The 18,378-nt window shown below is 34.5% G+C and overlaps 1 protein-coding gene across 2 annotated transcripts in view; it reads left to right on the top strand.

Annotated features, from left to right (window-relative positions):
* The window catches only part of Med13 (mediator complex subunit 13), a 90,486-nt gene that overhangs the window by 67,542 nt on the left and 4,566 nt on the right, over nucleotides 1-18,378 (top strand). For both annotated transcript variants that reach the window (XM_027950263.2, XM_027950262.2), the window contains exons 18-29: nucleotides 167-390; nucleotides 1,760-1,949; nucleotides 2,900-3,356; nucleotides 5,473-5,692; nucleotides 6,463-6,654; nucleotides 6,837-7,060; nucleotides 9,320-9,462; nucleotides 9,864-10,022; nucleotides 10,137-10,322; nucleotides 12,666-12,814; nucleotides 15,334-15,507; nucleotides 18,275-18,375. In XM_027950263.2, coding sequence (XP_027806064.1) covers nucleotides 167-390; nucleotides 1,760-1,949; nucleotides 2,900-3,356; nucleotides 5,473-5,692; nucleotides 6,463-6,654; nucleotides 6,837-7,060; nucleotides 9,320-9,462; nucleotides 9,864-10,022; nucleotides 10,137-10,322; nucleotides 12,666-12,814; nucleotides 15,334-15,507; nucleotides 18,275-18,375 — 2,419 coding nt within the window. The remainder of the gene's footprint in view (nucleotides 1-166; nucleotides 391-1,759; nucleotides 1,950-2,899; nucleotides 3,357-5,472; nucleotides 5,693-6,462; nucleotides 6,655-6,836; nucleotides 7,061-9,319; nucleotides 9,463-9,863; nucleotides 10,023-10,136; nucleotides 10,323-12,665; nucleotides 12,815-15,333; nucleotides 15,508-18,274; nucleotides 18,376-18,378) is intronic.

The following is an 18,378-nucleotide window of genomic DNA, read 5'->3' as shown; positions in this document are numbered from 1 at the left end:
AAAGTACCAGTCATTTGCTTTAAGTATTTTTGTTTTTAATCAAGTAGTTTTACTGATAATTACATCATTTACTTTTGACATTTACAATAAGAAAAACATGTCTTACATTTAAGTGTTTTTTTTTTTTTTTCTTTTTTTCTTCAAAAAATACCTCTTTCTTATTTAGGAACTGACGAATCTCCAGAACCACTGCCAATCCCCACGTTTTTGTTGGGTTATGATTATGATTTTTTGGTGCTTTCTCCATTTGCTCTCCCTTATTGGGAGAGACTTATGCTGGAACCCTATGGATCTCAAAGAGATATAGCCTATGTTGTACTATGTCCAGAAAATGAAGCTTTGTTAAATGGAGCCAAAAGCTTTTTTAGAGATCTTACTGCAATATATGAGGTAGGTGTTTTGAAAAGAGGTGGCGTTTTAAGACTACCTTATGATTTATATGTTTATGTATAAAATATACTGAGAAGTTCAACTGATTGGGACAAAGTAAGGATGATGATGATCTATAATAGATATTTAATTCTCATATTAGCAAGTCTCTTTGGTAGGTAGGCATAACATGGGTCACAATGGAAAAACACCACTTTGGAGGGGCAAAAGTTGTGGGCATATATATCTCATTTAAAGTAATCTTTTCTTTAAAAAAAACAAAACAAAAACAAAAAAAACAGGATAGCCAGAAAAATAATTGCATTTACAAAAAATTCTTGTCCAGTTTCCTGATAATATGTAAAATAAATTTGTGCTAACTATCTCCAAAATCTACTTCAGTTTTGAAATTATTGACTGTTGTTTTACATTATAATTCTCATGCTGTATGTATCACTAGGCACAATGATTATAAATTGAATGTATTGTGAGAAAAAGCCTTTCTTCATTATACTGTCAGTAAATGCTTGGAAATTCAATTCTTATATTTTAATTTCTTTTACAATCTTAATTTGTTAGTCTGTGATGGTTTAGGTTCCTTATAAATTTTCCTTTTAATAAGAAGTGTCTTTTATAAATGAACATTTCCCGAGGAGTATTATTTGGAACCCTAGTCCTGAATGAAAAACACTCCACAATGAAATAGATTTGATGAAGCACTGCATATTATATTATCTTTTAGAGATACATAATTCATATTGTTATTAAAGACTTTGAAAGGTTTAAGTATAGAAACAAATTTACTTAATCCAATTGCAAATATATTCTATATTGAACTTTTAAAACAAAAATCATGACCCCCCAAAAGAAGGAGAATTGGCACATTTTCTGTATGTGAATTGAGGTATATGCACAATCTAAAAAGGCTGCTTTTGTAAATTTTTGTTTTTTGAGATGGAGTCTCATTATATGTTCCCTAGGCTGGCCTTGATCTCCCAGGCTCAAGCTATTCTCCTGCTTCAGCCTCCAGGTAGATGGGATTTATAGGCATGTGCCCCTTCACCTGGTTTTTCTTTTTAAAGATTGTATTTTTATGCTTATTTCTGAATTCTACAAGCTTTCATTAATCAAATCAAATGGTTCCAGTGCCAATATTATACCTAGATGTCTTTTCATTACAGTTATTTTAATTTTGAAAGAAATTTAATGACTTTTTTAGGAAAATGAAAAAGAGCTGTGGCTCAATTTTCACCTTTGATATTTTTATTTCAAATGTTAATTACAATTAATTAAGCTTATGTTAAATAACTTTTATTTTATAGTGTGTACTCAAATACTGTAATTAACTGAAAATTCTGTTTTTTGTGTATATATATATATATACTTGTAGTCCTGTCGATTAGGTCAACATAGACCTATTTCTCGACTGTTGACGGATGGGATCATGAGAGTTGGATCTACTGCATCAAAGAAACTATCAGAAAAGTTGGTAGCAGAATGGTTTTCTCAGGCAGCTGATGGTAACAACGAAGCATTTTCTAAACTCAAGCTTTATGCACAAGTCTGCAGATATGACTTAGGTATTGAATTTGCATTTATTGTATAGGGCCAATTGCCTGATCCACAGGCTGATTTCATAAATAAAATCTTAATAGGATACAGCCATGTTCATTCATTTATATATATTTTCTCTACTTTTGTGCTGCAAAATCAGAGCTAAGTAATTGTGACAGAGACTGTGGTTTACAAAGCCAGAAAAATACACCTGAGTCTTTATAGAAAAGTTTGCTGATGTAGGGATTCCATCAGGGGGCAGTTGTGAATTCTAAACTGCTTTTTTTTTTTTTTTTTTTTTTTCCGTTGTTGGTTCTGTAGAGTTTGATCTGTCTTTCTTCCTTCCTTCCTTTCTTTTTTTAAAGGCAGGTTGGGGATCAAACCGGGAGCCTTGAAAACATTGTACCATGAGCTACATCTCCAGCCGCTGTTATAATTCTTAGTGGTTCGTAGTTTAGAGATAAAACAATTTTTAGTTTATCTCTACAACACTAAGAAATAGTTCTTTGCTAAAACTTTCTTTAGTGCATTTCTTAGGGTTAACTATAAAGAAAGCCTTAGCAAAGAAGAAATGCACTACCAACACATTGAATCTCTTCAGATTTCTATGATTTGAGCATCATGATAAAGTTCTTTCATTTTATATTTTAATTGGCTATCTGTGTAGACAATATTTTCACTCTGTGATTTAGGAACACTTGAAATGGTTTGAAAATTTGTAAGATACTGTTTAACATTTAATGAATTGTAGTCAGGAAAGAATTTTATTATGCTTTTATTATCATTTATTTAATTTTTTTTTTAAAATGCTAGTTTAGTTTTGTTACTATTCCATTTTAGATTTGTTTCTTCAGTTTCTAGGGTAAAATAGAAAAAGCCAGTACATTCTACACTATTAGCTAATCTTTTATTCATATAATAGAATTTTTTTTAAAAAAACCAGTTAAATAAAGAATGTCCTGTTTTTATTCTTTAGGTCCTTATCTTGCTTCTCAACCACTGGATAGCTCTCTACTTTCTCAGCCAAATTTAGTTGCCCCTACCAATCAGTCTTTGATTACTCCACCTCATGTGACGAATACTGGAACTTCTAATACTCCATCTGCCACTTTAGCATCTGCAGCAAGCAACACTATGACAATGACTTCAGGTGTTGCCATATCTACTTCAGTTGCCACAGCTAATTCAACTTTGACCACAACTTCATCTTCTTCATCCTCCAGCTTGAGTAGTGGAGTATCATCGAATAAACTCCCTTCATTTCCACCCTTTGGCAGTATGAACAGTAGTGGTACTGGAACCATGACCACACAGGCAAACACAGTTCAGAGTGGTCATCTAGGAGGGCAGCAGTCATCAGCTCTACAGACAGCTGGGATTTCTGGAGAGTCATCTTCACTTCCCACTCAACCACACCCTGATGTGTCTGAAAGGTACCTCTAAAAATATTTGTCTCAGGGCTGGGGTTGTGGCTCAGCAGTAGAGCACATATGAGGCATTCGGTTCTATCCTCAGCACCACATAAAAGTAAATTTTAAAAAACGGAGGTATTGAGCTGCGGTTGTGGCTCAGCAGTAGAGTGCTGGCCTACCACGTTCGAGGCCCTGGGTTTGATCCTCAGCACCACATAAAAATAAACAAAATAAAACTGTTGTGTCCAACTAAAAGATAAATATTTAAAAAACAAAACAGAGATATTGCATCATCTAAAACTAAAAAGAATATTAAAAAAAAACTTTGTCTCTGGAGTTGGGAGATAGCTTAGTGATAAAGTATATGCTTACTGTATGTGAGGCCCTGGAATTAATTCCCAGAACCAAAAGAATAAATAAAAATAGATAGGAGGGCATGGTGAAGCTTTACTATAATCCCAGCTATTCAGGAGGCTGAGGCAGGAGGATTCTAAGTTCAAGGCCAGCCTTGGCCACTTAGCTAGATGCTGTCTCAAAATAAAAATAAAGTGCTCTAACTATGATGCCTTATTTTTTAAAAATAGACATTGCGAATGAACAAAATGCTTATTGCTCTTATCTTTGAAAGTTAGTTTTTATAATGTTAAGTATTTTATCTGTAAAATTATAATTAGGATTTTTTAATGTTGCATTAGAAATTTTTAATGAATATAATTAGGATTTTTAAGAAAGCTATTTTACTGCAAATATCTAGATATTCATACGAGGCTGGTTGTATTAGCTTACACTTATAATTCCAGCTAGTCAGGAGGCTCAGGCAGAAGGATTGCAAGTTCAAGGTTAGCCTGGGAAACTTAGCAACACCTATCTCAAAATAAAATAATAAAAAAAAAGTATTGGGGATATAGCTTAATGTTAGAATGAGTTCCTGGGTTCATTTTTCAGTACCACAAAAACCAAAACACTCAATATACATATGACGAATCTGTCCTGTGACATCAAGTAGAAAATGCCTATGAAAATCACTTCTGTAATTGAGAAGTCACTATTGAACCAGTGTGTTCACTGTAGGGGCTTTAAGAGTTTTACCAACTTTTGAATTTTGGCTCTGCTATTTACCACCTTTGTGCTTTGGGGGATATTCTAACTTTTCTTAACATGTATCTTTATCTACAAAGTAGGAGTAATATAATAAAATGAATTAAAAGCTTTACACAGTGCTTCCAAGTTGTTTATTTTGATGATGATATCTTGTTCTTTTTATGGTTTAGGTATTGAGTGAGTTCCCTTTTGATTTACAGATTAGGTTAGTCTGAGCTTAGCTATAGTTTTGTCAACTGTTCAGGATGCCCTTGTGCCAAAGTTATACTCATAAATAGAGGTAAAAATAAACCCATCTTGACTGTCTAAACAGATTTGAAGTTTAGAGAAAGATCAGATCACCCATTAAAGAATGAAGCTTATTTACCATTGAAATTAAAAAGTATGAAATGAATGTATATAGTCTAAAAATGCACTAGAACATTGAGCAGGTCTGGAAACCTGTTTTTTCTGGTCTAGCTCTCTTCCTAGCCAAGTTTGTGATTTGGGTAAGCTTATGAAGTAAAGACTCATCTTTGTCTCCATTGTCCCTGAGGAAGTGAGCTCTTTCATTTCTGATACACTATGATTTTTAAGAAATCTGTTCCTTTTGTTTATTTATTATTGTAATGCAAGGGACTTTTGTACAGTGTGAAATCTTACATGCAATGTTTATGATTCTCTTTGGAGAGAAAGAGATATCCTTGATTTTCAGAGAGGTTCTCTAATATCTCCCACCAGAAGAAGAGGAGGGACATAAAAATCTGCCCTGAGCCGGGGCATGGTGGCGCACACCTGTAATCCCAGCAGCTCAGGAGGCTGAAGCAGGAGATATGTTCAAAGCCAGCCTCAGCAACTTATTGAGGCCCTAAGTGACTCAGTGAGACTCTGTTTCTAAATAAATATAAAAAAGAGCTGAGGATGTGTCTCAGTGGTTGAGTGCCCCTGGATTTGGTCTTCGGTACCCCACCCCCCCAAAAAAAAAATCATCTGTTTGATGCTACCCCAAGCAAATATAGTACAACTTTTTTGGTTTTTTGTTTACCTCAACTTTTAGCACAATGGATCGAGATAAAGTGGGAATCCCCACAGATGGTGATTCACATGCAATTACCTATCCACCTGCAATTGTTGTTTATATAATTGATCCTTTTACATATGAAAATAAGGATGAGAGCACTAATTCGTCTAATGTGTGGACTTTGGGGCTACTTCGATGCTTTCTAGAAATGGTCCAGACTCTTCCTCCTCATATCAAGAGTACTGTTTCTGTACAGGTAAGAGTAATTACTGTTTTAAATGAAATTTATACATATCAAAACCAGTTTTGATGTTTCAGAAGTTTAAAAATGCTACTTTTCTATATTCACATCAATTTTCTAAATGCCAGGTTCTATTTTAATGATTTTACTTTAATATTATAATAGAAATCTTAGAGAGTTTCTAAAAGGTAAACTTCCATAGTAAAAATGAGTAGTAAAAAATTTATATTGGACACATTAAATACTCTTCCATATTAATTTATAAATCAGGTTTTTTTAATTGAACAATTTTATTCTGTTTATAATAAATACCTTGCTTTAATATTGTAAGGTGCACTGCAGGTACGCCATGCTGCCAGTTACTTTGGGGACAACAAATGTCCCATATAAGCCAATTTTTAAATCCATAACCCTAAACAGAAAAGTTTATAACATGCACTATATAAGCTAGAGTTCTAATTAAAAGTCAAATTTTAAGTAAAAAACAGAAGATTAACCAGAGTAAGTTGTTTGAAGGAATTTTGAATTCATTTTAACTTGTTCATTGTATTGCTGGTAGTATTAATTAATATAATTGCCGTGTAGACATTTTTTAGTTTATTGATGGCTCTTTGCTAAAACTGTTGATTTATTAAAAACCTAGGTGGTAGCTAATAAAACTTAATTCTTTAGATAACCATTTAAGTTCTTCTGTTTAGATTTTCTAATAAGGAGTTTTAGTCCTACAGTTTCTTTTATTCTTTGTTGGAAGTTTAACATGTGTAATATTTACTTGTACCTCTTAGATTGTTCCTTGTCAATACCTGTTACAACCTGTGAAGCATGAAGATAGACAAATCTATACCCAGCATTTAAAATCTCTTGCTTTTTCGGTCTTTACCCAATGTCGGAGACCACTTCCAACATCAACCAATGTAAAAACATTGACTGGCTTTGGTCCAGGTTTAGCCATGGAAACTGCTCTTAAAAGTCCTGATGTGAGTATTTTATTTTCCGTGACCAAAGTTATTGAAAGACTGTATGTTTTATGGTTTTATGCAAAGCTAAGTGCAAAAAATTGAAGGAATTTTGAAAATTTTGTTTTCTAATTATTGAGTAGATAATACATGTTTTTCTAAGATTATGTCGTACTATAATACCTTAATTTTTTGTTTTACAGAGACCAGAGTGTATTCGACTTTATACACCTCCTTTTATTCTGGCTCCGGTAAAGGACAAACAGACAGAATTAGGAGAAACATTTGGAGAAGCTGGACAGAAATATAATGTTCTTTTTGTGGGCTACTGTTTATCACATGATCAAAGGTGGATTCTTGCATCTTGCACAGATCTATATGGAGAACTTTTAGAAACTTGTATCATTAACATCGATGTTCCAAATAGGTACATATATTTTCCTAAATGTATGATTATATCATCCCAATTTAAAGTTTCATATGTGTACCTATAGTCACATACAATGTTTCATTTTTAATGAGTTGAATGAAAATCATTTGCAAGGTTATATACAATAAGATATTATTAAGACTTGGAAATGTGGGTCCTTTTCACTTTTTTGTAATGAATTTCACATTGGATAATTAAGATAGTTAAATAATTTTGATTAATCTCTTATACAAACAAAAATTATTAAAGTCCATACTCTAACTTCGGCATCATAAACCTTCAGGCAGTGATTAACTTTTCTCACATAACATTTAAAATGTAACCTCTAAAATTATTAACTGAAAATATTACCATTTAATTGTGGGTTGTTTTCTGAAAATGGTGGCCTTCTTTTTAGATTTCTCCTTGTCAGTAAGTAAGTATCATGTCCAGTTATTAAATGGAATGTAATAGGTCACAATAGGTGAGCCTTATATTGAGTTACCACTTGATAAACATATTCTAGTAATATATTTCAAGAGAACTTACTGGGAGTAATTTTCAGTTTTAAGATTTTGATTCTAGCCTTTATTTTCTTCTTGATTAAATAAAGATTCTTTTTCTTTATGTTTGGAAATTGTCTATATGCTGAAATATTTGATAATTATTAGATCTTTGGGCTCTGGGAAATAGAATATAGAAACATAAATTTTATATATAGAGAGAGATATGCTCTGTACAGTGGCACATGCCTGTGATCCCAGCTGTTCTCAGATACTCAGGAAACTTGAGGCAGGAGGATCACAAGTTTGAGGCCAGCCTTGGCAACTTTGTGAGACCCTGTTTCAAAATAAAAAGTATAAAAAGGGCTGGGGATGTAGTACAGTGGTAGAGTGCTCCTGGATTGAAGCCCCATTACCACCAAAAAAATTTTATAGTATTGTTTATAAATGTTTACTGACTATATTATAAATCATGGAATAGGGCCTCTTACCTTATTTTTTTGATGTAATTGTTATTTTTTTCCTTTGGATTTTAGTGCTATTTAAATGATGTTTGGGAAATGCGTACCTCTGAAGGAAGAGAGGGTAGAGAATAAATAATACCACTCTTTCCAATATTAATATGGTACTTTCAATTTACTACCTAGATTTAAAAAAAAAAAAAGTTGAAATGGAAAATGGGTTCAAATGCCAACCAACCCTTCTAATTACTGGTCGTGGGATCCTGGGGAAAAATTACTTTAGCCAGCTAAGTTGGAATCTGTCATATCTGGTATGTGTTTCATAGGAGTGGTAGGGTGAAGTGAGGTTATTTCATATAAATTGATTGGGCAGGATGCTTGGTATATAGAAAGTACTTAAGTACTTGGTATATAGTAAGTACCTATAGTAAGAGCTACCATTGCTCAGGCACAGTGTATGTACATTATATACTTACCTAATAAAGGACATGTATGTAGAAAACATACCTATATTGTTTGGTTTGAGAGTGTGGGTTTTTTGTTTTTTTGTGGGGGGTATTCTTTGACTTTTCAGTATACAGCAGAGATTGGTTTACTATAGCTTATAGGTCAAATCTCTACATTCCCAGTTTCTTTAGTTCCTATCAGGCAGAGCTGAATTATTCTGACAGAATCTTGATGGCCTGCAAACCTTAAAGTGTTGGCCTTTTGAAAAAGAAGTTTACTGTTGTAGAGCAATATTTCTGGTCAACTGAGGTAATCTGTGGACAAGAACAAACAACATAAACTTAGCCAGGCATGGTTGTGAATGTCTGTAGTTGGAGGCAGAGGCAGGACAATTGCTTGAGTCTAGGAGCTCAAAGTTAGCCTAAGTAACATAATGAGACCCTTTCTCAATTGAAAACCACAAACATTTATAGACTACACTTTTTGATTTCATATATATTCTTGCTTAGGACTTGTTTAAAGTGTGAAACATTAAAATTAAGTAGGGAACCAGGTCTTGGGATGTAGCTTAGTGTTAAAGAGTGTGTAGTTAACATAAACAAGGTGCTGGCACTGATCAGTCAATGAAGTAAAATTCAATTAAGGAACTAATTTTGAGCTCTCTCAAAGTGTCATGTGGATTTAAAAAATATTTATGATTCTAGGGGTCGGGGCTGGGACTCAGTGGCAGAGCACTTGCCTAACGTGTGAGGCACTGTGTTTTATCCTCAGCACCTCATACTAAAATAAAATAAAGGCATGCTGTCCATCTATAACTACAAAAAAAAAAAAAAGAGATTTATGATTCTTTTTATTTCACTCAATAGGGCACGTCGAAAAAAAGGTTCTGCTAGGAGATTTGGTCTGCAGAAACTTTGGGAGTGGTGCTTAGGACTTGTACAAATGAGTTCATTACCGTGGAGAGTTGTAATTGGTCGTCTGGGAAGGATAGGTCATGGAGAATTGAAAGGTAAAATTTTAAATTTGTTTTATGTTAATTTATATAGCATTCAGACAATATCCAAATATATGTGCTGAATAAAAAATACAAAAGTAAACTAAAAACTTTTGTTTTTAATCAGGAACCACATACAGGTAGTTACTACTATTCTTTCTTGTTGACCTCCTTTTTTTCCCCATTCTTTTTTTTATTCAGCAGATGCTATGTGGTGTTCACTAAAGTTAGAGGGATAAAGGATGTTAATAGCATTGGTCATAAGAGTTTTGATTCTTGTTTGGGGAAAATACATAGAAAATTTTTATGCCATCAAGTTTTTCATTTTTAATAATGGTTCTATGCATAGTAGAAATGCTGTTATTTTAACTGTTGTTACTGGGTTTTTGTGTTTTTTTTACTGTTGATACCCATAGATTGGAGCTGTTTGCTGAGTCGTCGAAACCTGCAGTCTCTAAGTAAAAGGCTCAAAGACATGTGTAGAATGTGTGGTATATCTGCTGCAGACTCTCCCAGCATTCTCAGTGCTTGCTTAGTAGCAATGGAACCCCAAGGCTCTTTTGTTATTATGCCAGGTTAGCTATCTTTAGTTTATATCAGATTTAATTCATTATGTATTTAAGTTTTCAAGTATTACATAAAATTTATCCATTTATTAAAAGGAAAAATGTCTTTCATTCTCTTGGTAGATTCTGTGTCAACTGGTTCTGTATTTGGAAGAAGCACCACTCTAAATATGCAGACATCTCAGCTAAATACCCCACAGGATACATCATGTACTCATATACTTGTGTTCCCTACTTCTGCTTCTGTGCAAGTAGCTTCAGCTACTTATACCACTGAAAATTTGGACTTAGCTTTCAATCCCAACAATGGTAGGTGAATTGTTCCTGAAAAGTTTTGTTGGTTTGTTTGTTTTGTGGCAACAGGGTGTTGGGATTTCAATACGTTGCCCTGGTTGACCTTGAACTTCTGGGCTCAAGTGATCCTGCTTTTGCCTCCCTGCCTGCAGGGACTACAACTATGTACCACCATGTCTTGCCTAAGGTTTTAATCATTGACAATTTTGCTAGACTGAATAATGGTCTCCAAAGATAGCCGGGTCCTGTCCTTGTACCCTGTGAATGTTACATTATTTTAAAAAAAGAAGGAAGAATTTTTAGTTGATGTGATTAAGTTAGAGGAAGAGATTGTACTAGATTATGCAGGTGGGCCTAAATGCAATTACATGTATCCTTTATGAAAGAAAGACAAAGGCAGTTTTGGATTATATACAGAAAAGAAAGCCATGTGATGGAGCAGAGGATGCAGTCAGAGGAAGAATATGCTGTGCCCCTCACTTTAAAAACTGAGGAAAGGGTCATGAGCTCTTTAGAGGAGGTGCAGCCTTGCTGGTATCTTGATTTCAGTTCAGTGAAACTAGTTAGAGACTTATGACCCCCAAACTGTGAAAGGATAAATATGTGTTGTTTTATGTCAACAACTGTATGATAAAACAAATGGTACCAGGAAACTAGTAGATCATTATTCTATCTTACTGATACTGGAACTTAAAATCTTATTTTAAAAGATAATAATTGATTATAAAATTTTTATATAGGTTTATGCTTTTGTTTTTGAGGTAGTTGTATCAATCTTTATAACTCATTTAGGTCGTCTTTGCCAAAATAATATTTTATTTAAATTGCCAGAGTAGGGTTGTGATTTTTGGTGAACCTTGTTGGTTGTGATTAGCAGAAGAAAAAATAAAGATATTTCATTATTACTTTTGAGTGACCTTAGAATATAAAGATTGGTGGGTATAGTGGCACATGCCTATAGTCCCAGCAACTTGGGAGTATGAGGCAGGAGGATCACAAGGTCAGTCTCATCAACTTAGCCAGGCCCTCAGCAATATACCAAGACCTTGTCTCAAAATAAAAAAGTCTGGGGATTAAATAAATTGATAAAGTGCCCCTGGTTTCAATCCTCAGAAACAAAAAGAATATAAGACATGATAATCAGATCGTCAAAGTCACACTTGTAGGTATTAATCTGTCATTTAATTTATTGCGAAATACCTTGAATGTTTTACTTAGTGAAGACTAGGACATCTGGAGCTGGGGCATATGCCTGTAATTGGAGTGGCTTAGGAGGGTTAGGCAGGAGGACTGCAAGTTCAAAGTCAGCCTCAGCAACTTAGCAAGGCCCCAAGCAACTTTGTGAGGCCCGTCTCAAAACAGTCTGGGAATGTGACTCTGAGGTTAAGTGTCCCTGGGTTTAGTCCCTGATACAAAAACAAACAAATAAAGAAAAAAAAAAAAACCTGACTAGCGCATTAATTGTGAGTAGTATAATTTTAAACACATTTCTATTTCCTGCATACTGTGTTTGCTTTGTATTCGTTTCCTACAGTTGCTATAACAAATTGCTGTATATTAGTGGTTTAAAAGAACATCTGTGAGGCAGAAGGATCACAAGTTCAAAGCCAGCCTAAGTAATTTAGTGAGGCCCTTAGCAGCCTAGTGAGACCCTGTCTCAAAAAATAAAAAGGTAGAGCATTGCGGGGCAATGTCTAGTACTGCAAAGCAAAACCAAAAATGTCCATGTATTACTTGTAGTTCTAGAGGTATCCAAAAATCAGGCTTACTGGGCTCACGTTAGGGTGTCAGCAGAGTTGATTCTTTCTGGAGATTCTCGGTAAGAATCTGTTTCCTTGCCTTTGCCACCTGTATTCCTGTTTGTGGCCTCTTCCTCCGTCTTGAATGCCAGCAGTATAGTGTTGTCAGCCTCCTTGATTGACTTTGACCCTGCCACTTCTTTCTTGACTTTGACCCTGCCACTTCTTTCTCATGGAGGATTCTTCTGGGACTGGTGGTATAACTCCGTGGCAGAGTACTTGCCTAACGTGTGAGGCCATGGTTTTGATCAGAAGCACAACTGATCACTGGACCTACCTGGATAATCTTCCCTTCTTATGATCACATCTACAAAATCCTTTATGATAACATATTCATAAATTCCAGGGATTAGGGTATGGACATCTTTTGGGAGCCATTATTCAGACTAGTATATGTTTATTTATGCATTGTTTAAATGGCTATTAGCACAATACTTGGTACATGATAGACACTTGATGGTTAAGTAAACTTATTTTGGTTAAAATTTATTTTAACCCTTAATTGTGAATAGTCATGGGATATGGATAATGGAATATTTAATTTCTTTCTTCTATATAGATGGAGCAGATGGAATGGTTATCTTTGATTTGTTAGGCACAGGAGATGATCTTGATCCTGATATCATTAATATCCTTCCTGCATCTCCAACTGCATCTCCCGTACATTCTCCAGGATCTCATTACCCCCATGGAAGTGATGCTGGCAAGGTAATCCTATTATAAAAATTCAGTTTATTGGGGCTGGGGCTGTAGCTCAGTGGTAAAGCACTTGTCTAGCATGGATGAGGCACTGGGTTTGATCCTTAGCACCACATAAAAAGTAAAAAAATAAAGTTATAAAAAACATTTTTTAAAACATTTAGTTTATCTAAATGTCATTCATTCATTTGGTAAGCAATGAATAAATGAAATAGAACATTGTTTTCCTTGGAAATTGGCAACAGGTGAGATTAACAGTACATTCATATACTTCTGCCTCACAGAAACTAATACTTCGATTTAAACATTCTGCAGAGGTTCTCTGAGGCTGTGTGTTCCCTGAATTCATATTTTCTAGAGTACTGTAGTTTCAGGTGTAGGATCACAGTATCTTAGATAATCAGTATATGACTGTAAGAGCTGTAATTCACATCAGGGCTGTGACAAAGAATATAATAGAAATTAATTTTCTTATAGAAACAGATAAAATATGCCCACTGTCCCTTTTATTTTTAGCACTTATGAAAACAGGCTATATTATGCTTCTCTCTGAAGTAACAATTAGGGCTTCATTGAATAACATCTTTGAGTGAAATTATATCTAGTAATTACTTGATTATTACAGTATGCATATGTTTAGAATTTACCTTTTTTGTTGTTGTTGTTATTGTTCCTGGGATTGAACCCAGGAATACTCTACCACCAAACTGCATTTCTAGCTCTTTTATTTTTTGAGACAGGGTCTTCTCACTAAAAGTTGCCAGTGCTATCATCAATCTTGTGATTTTTCCTTCCTCAGCCTCCCAAGAACCTGGGATTAACAGGCATGTGCCATTATGCCACGCTTAGAATTTACTTTTTTTCATTTAAGAAAGGATCTTTGTCGAATTTTATGTTGTCATCTCTTCCTTTTTAAACATGTAAAAAAGCAAGATTGAAGTATGTGTGTATTTATATTCAAATTTCAGTAAGTTTAATCAGTTTTTTTAAATTTTTTTCTGTACTGGGGATTGAACCCAGGGATACTAGCTATATCACTAAGCCATATACCCGTCCCCTTTTTAAATTTCAGGGAGGATCTTGCTAAGTTGCCAGGACTGGCTTTGCACTTTGGATCCTCCTGTCTAATAAGCCTCTTGAATAGCTCAGATTACAGGTTATGTGCCTCCATGACCAGCTTTAGCTTTCTAATATGGACACCATAATTTGTTGTATCATTCCTAAAATGTTGGGCATTTAAGCTTTTGTTGTTGTTGCTGTTGTTATAGTTACTGATATAATGAATGTTTCTGTGCATATTAGTTTTCTTTCTTTTTTTTTTTAAAGAGAGAGAGAGCATTTTTTAATATTTATTTTTCAGTTTTTCGGCGGACACAACATCTTTGTTTGTATGTGGTGCTGAGGATTGAACCCGGGCCTGCACGCATGCCAGGCGAGTGCGCCACCGCTTGAGCCACATCCCCAGCCCCTAGTTTTCTTTTTTCTATTTATTTAACTTACATACCAAGAAGCCAGGCACAGTGGCACAAATCTACCTGTAACCCCAGCAACTTGGAAAGCTGAGGCAGGAGGATCTCAAGTCAGCCTCATTAATTTAGTGAGGTCCTAAGCAACTTAGTGAGACCCTGTCTCTAAATAAAATATAAAAAGGGCTGGGGTTGTGGCTCAGTGGTAGAGCGCTTGCCTAGCATGTGTGAGGCCCTGAGTTTGATACTCAGCACCACATAAAGATAAATAAATAAAGGTATTGTGTCCATTTGCAACTAAAAAAATATTTAAAAAAAAAAAAAGGGCTGGGGATATTATGCTCAGTGGTAAAGTACCCCTGGGTTAAATCTCCAGTACCAAAATAAATAAATTAATTAAATAAAAAGGGTTGAGAGGACTGGGACTCAGTGGTAGAGCGCTTGCACTGCATAAAAATAAAGGTATTGTGTCCACCTACAACTAAAAAAACAAAAAACAAACTTTTTTTTTTTTTTTTAAATGGAGCATTGAGGATGAGGCTCAGTGGTTAAGTACTCCTGGGTTCAATCCCTGGTGACCCCACCACCACCAAAAAAAACACAAAAAAACAAAAAACCAAGAAATAAATTGACTAATCCAGAGTTTGTTAATACCACTTGAGAGTAGTCTCTTCATTTTGCCATAATGCTTTCTAAAACATTATAACTGCATTTTAGAGATAGTGGTAGATGAACAAAAGTGTATTGAATCTACCCTTTGGATTGGGGTATGAGTGTCAGGAATTAGTTGAGAGACTGTTACGAAATGAGTTAGAAATTTGATTGACCATTTTGTGGTTTTTAATCAGCTGTGAATGTTTATATACATACAATTCACCCTGGGAAGTATGTAACCATTGAGTTTTTCTTTTTTAACCCATTGAATTTTTCAATATCCTTTAGTATTTTTAAAATTGAGGTCATAATGCAATAAGACTGATTTGTCATAATCCATTTTGTATTTATATCTAGTACTTAGGTATACTGAATGAAATAATATACTTTTAATTTTGTCTTTTTAAGGGTCAGGGTACTGATCGGCTACTTTCAACAGAATCTCATGATGAAGTAACTAATATTCTTCAGCAACCATTGGCCCTTGGATACTTCGTATCAACTGCCAAAGCGGGTCCTTTACCTGACTGGTTCTGGTCAGCATGTCCTCAAGCACAATATCAGTGTCCCCTTTTTCTTAAGGTATTACCATTTCTGTGCCAATTTATAAAGAATCATATTTGACAACTTGACTTATGAGAAATACAGAAGTGGCTTTTTGAAATTTTATAGCTTGTTTAAGTATTTAATTAAATTGCCGCAAATGACTCTAAATATCACACACAGAATTATCTACTTAGGAAACAACTCTAATTTTTAAAATTTATATTGTAGTGGTATTTTCAACTGTACACACTAGAGCTTAGAAAAACTTATTTCTTTCTAACCTTCTCATTTTCTAGATGAGCATATTTTAGTTTCAACTTTCGTACCATGTTCATATATACAACAGTTGAAGATCTGAACTTTTTTTTTTTTTTTTGTGGTTGCTGGATTGAACCCAGCGCCTCACACATGGTAGATAATCATTCTACCATTAAGCTATATCCCCAGCCCTTGATAATATTTAATGAGAGAATATATTTAAGAGTGTCAGCCAAAGTAGTAGTTTTATCCTATGATTTCTTCCTCTTCTAGTAGATGTACAAATCTCATTACAATGTAAGTTCAGAAAAACTCACCTATTCAAAGTCATAAATTGGCAGTAGACTCAAGATTGAAACCTGGATCTTTTAATTATTATTAAATTATTTTTTGAATTGCATCATATCTTATTTTCATTATTCTCCATTATTTTGAAGATTAAAAGATTCAGTCTTGCCAGGTGGGGTGGTACATACCTGTGGTCCCAGCTACTCCAGAGACTGAGGCAGGAGAATTCCAAGTTTCTATTTCATATTTCACTAGTCATGCTAATTTAAGTATTTGTTGAGTACTTGTTGCTTGTAGGGCAAAAATTAGATAGTATGCTTTAGTTTATATTATATTTTTAGTGGTTATCAAACCTATAGCCCTCTTGCTCTTTCCCTACGTCTCCTCCCTGTCTGTCCCTTCCATTCCTCTTCTTTCTTTGACAGAGCCTTGCTTTGTTGCCCATGCTGACCTCAAACCTTGGCTCAAGCGATTCTCTTACTTCAGCCTTTCAAGTAGGTGGGACTACAGGCCTGTTCCACTTGAGTCCTTCTTGCTGTCTTCTCTTCCTGTTGCTATTAAATCTTTATCCCCTTGGCCAATATTGAACTTTTGTAGTATGTTCATATATACAACAGTTGAAGATCTGAACTTGTTTTTTTTTGTTTTTTGTTTTTATAGTGAGGTGGGATTGAACCCAGGGGCCTCGTGCACGGTAGATAATCACTCTACCATTGAGCTATATCCCCAGCCCTTGATAATATTTAATGAGAGAATATATTTAAGAGTGTCAGCCAAGGTAGTAGTTTTATCCTATGATTTCTTCCTCTTCCAGTAGATGTGCAAATATCTTTGCAAGAACACCTTTCCAAGAGATTTTCTGCTGAATAGTCCTTGGAGTCTCCACAAAACAAAGGGTTCTTTAGATCTTTGGGAAGTGGTATACATGCTTTCTGCCCCCTTTTGTAGTCACAGTGCATGTATACACACTACAGATTCTGAAAATAGTAACATTGTTTACCTAGCAATTCCCAAATCTATTTTAATACACAAGAATAGGATTGTTTAACACCTATTTGTAATTCATGACCTTAGTGTTTCAGGGCACATTTTTTTTTAGGAAACACTACTTTACAAAAAGTCCAAGGGACTATCCAGATTCTTTTCTACTCAATATTTATTTGCAGAGAGGATAGTGTAAAGTGAGCATTCACCCTCAGATACAGTGTAACAAGATTAGGACTTCTGATTCTGAATTACCAGGTAAGGCATAACTTACCATAATTTTGTTCACCTTGTTTTTCATACATCCCATTTTAGTTGTATACTATAGGCAATAAAACCACCTGATGTGTTTCTCTATGCATGGAGAAATAGTGGATTGTTATCTAGATGGTTAAAAATAATTTTATCATAGGGATTAAGAGCACTGGTACTAATTAATATTCATTTAATTTGTAGTGATCTGCCATGTGGGACTTGTTTTTAACTCAAAAATCAAAATAGTTCGGATATAAACATTTTAAATTATATTCCTGAATATACCTAACAAGGGTTTATACATGTATACAACTGGAAAGGAGAGAGCTTGTAATTTTGAGTACTTTTTTTTTAATATTTATTTTTCAGTTATAGGTGGACACAGTGTCTTTATTTTACTTTATGTGGTGCCTCATGCATGCTAGGCGAGTACTCTACCTCTGAGCCACAATGCTAACCCATGAGTACTTTTTATAGTATATAGAATAAGATCTACGGAGAGTTTTTGTGGTGAATACCATCACCATCTTGTCACACTTTTTAACACTATTATACATATTTAATTACAAATTATTACTTGCATTTAGTTGAAATGTGAAGAAGTAGCGAGTCCTTCCGCTCACCGTTCACTGCCATACTTAAATGGATATGCCAGTTCTTAATAAGCCTCTGTTATGAAATGTATTTATTATGTTTATTGCATCCTTAAACATTTACTTTATGCATCTAGGCAAATTAGACTTAGAAAATAGTTGGAAATCCTTTTTAAGGATTAGTACGAGGTTTTATAAACAGTAAAACTAAAGTAAGCAGGAAGATTCAGTATATTTTGCACTTAAAAATTACTTCAATAATGAATGAAATCAGCAAGGAGAGCAAGCATTTTTGTAGTGGTTCCATTCATAACATAGTACTAAAATATATATTTCATTAAGAAAGGTACATTGGGAGAGTAAGGTAAAACTAGAGGACCAGTCTTTTCCCGTGTGGCTTACTGATTCCCTGTTCACATTTTTAGGCCTCTTTGCACCTCCACGTGCCTTCAGTGCAATCTGACGAGCTGCTTCACAGTAAACACTCCCACCCACTTGACTCAAATCAGACTTCAGATGTCCTCAGGTA

Source organism: Marmota flaviventris, chromosome 17, assembly GCF_047511675.1.
Source record: "Marmota flaviventris isolate mMarFla1 chromosome 17, mMarFla1.hap1, whole genome shotgun sequence".
NCBI classification, from domain to species: domain Eukaryota; kingdom Metazoa; phylum Chordata; class Mammalia; order Rodentia; family Sciuridae; genus Marmota; species Marmota flaviventris.
Note: the sequence above shows the minus strand (reverse complement) of the source record. Positions and strands in the feature narration are given on the sequence as shown.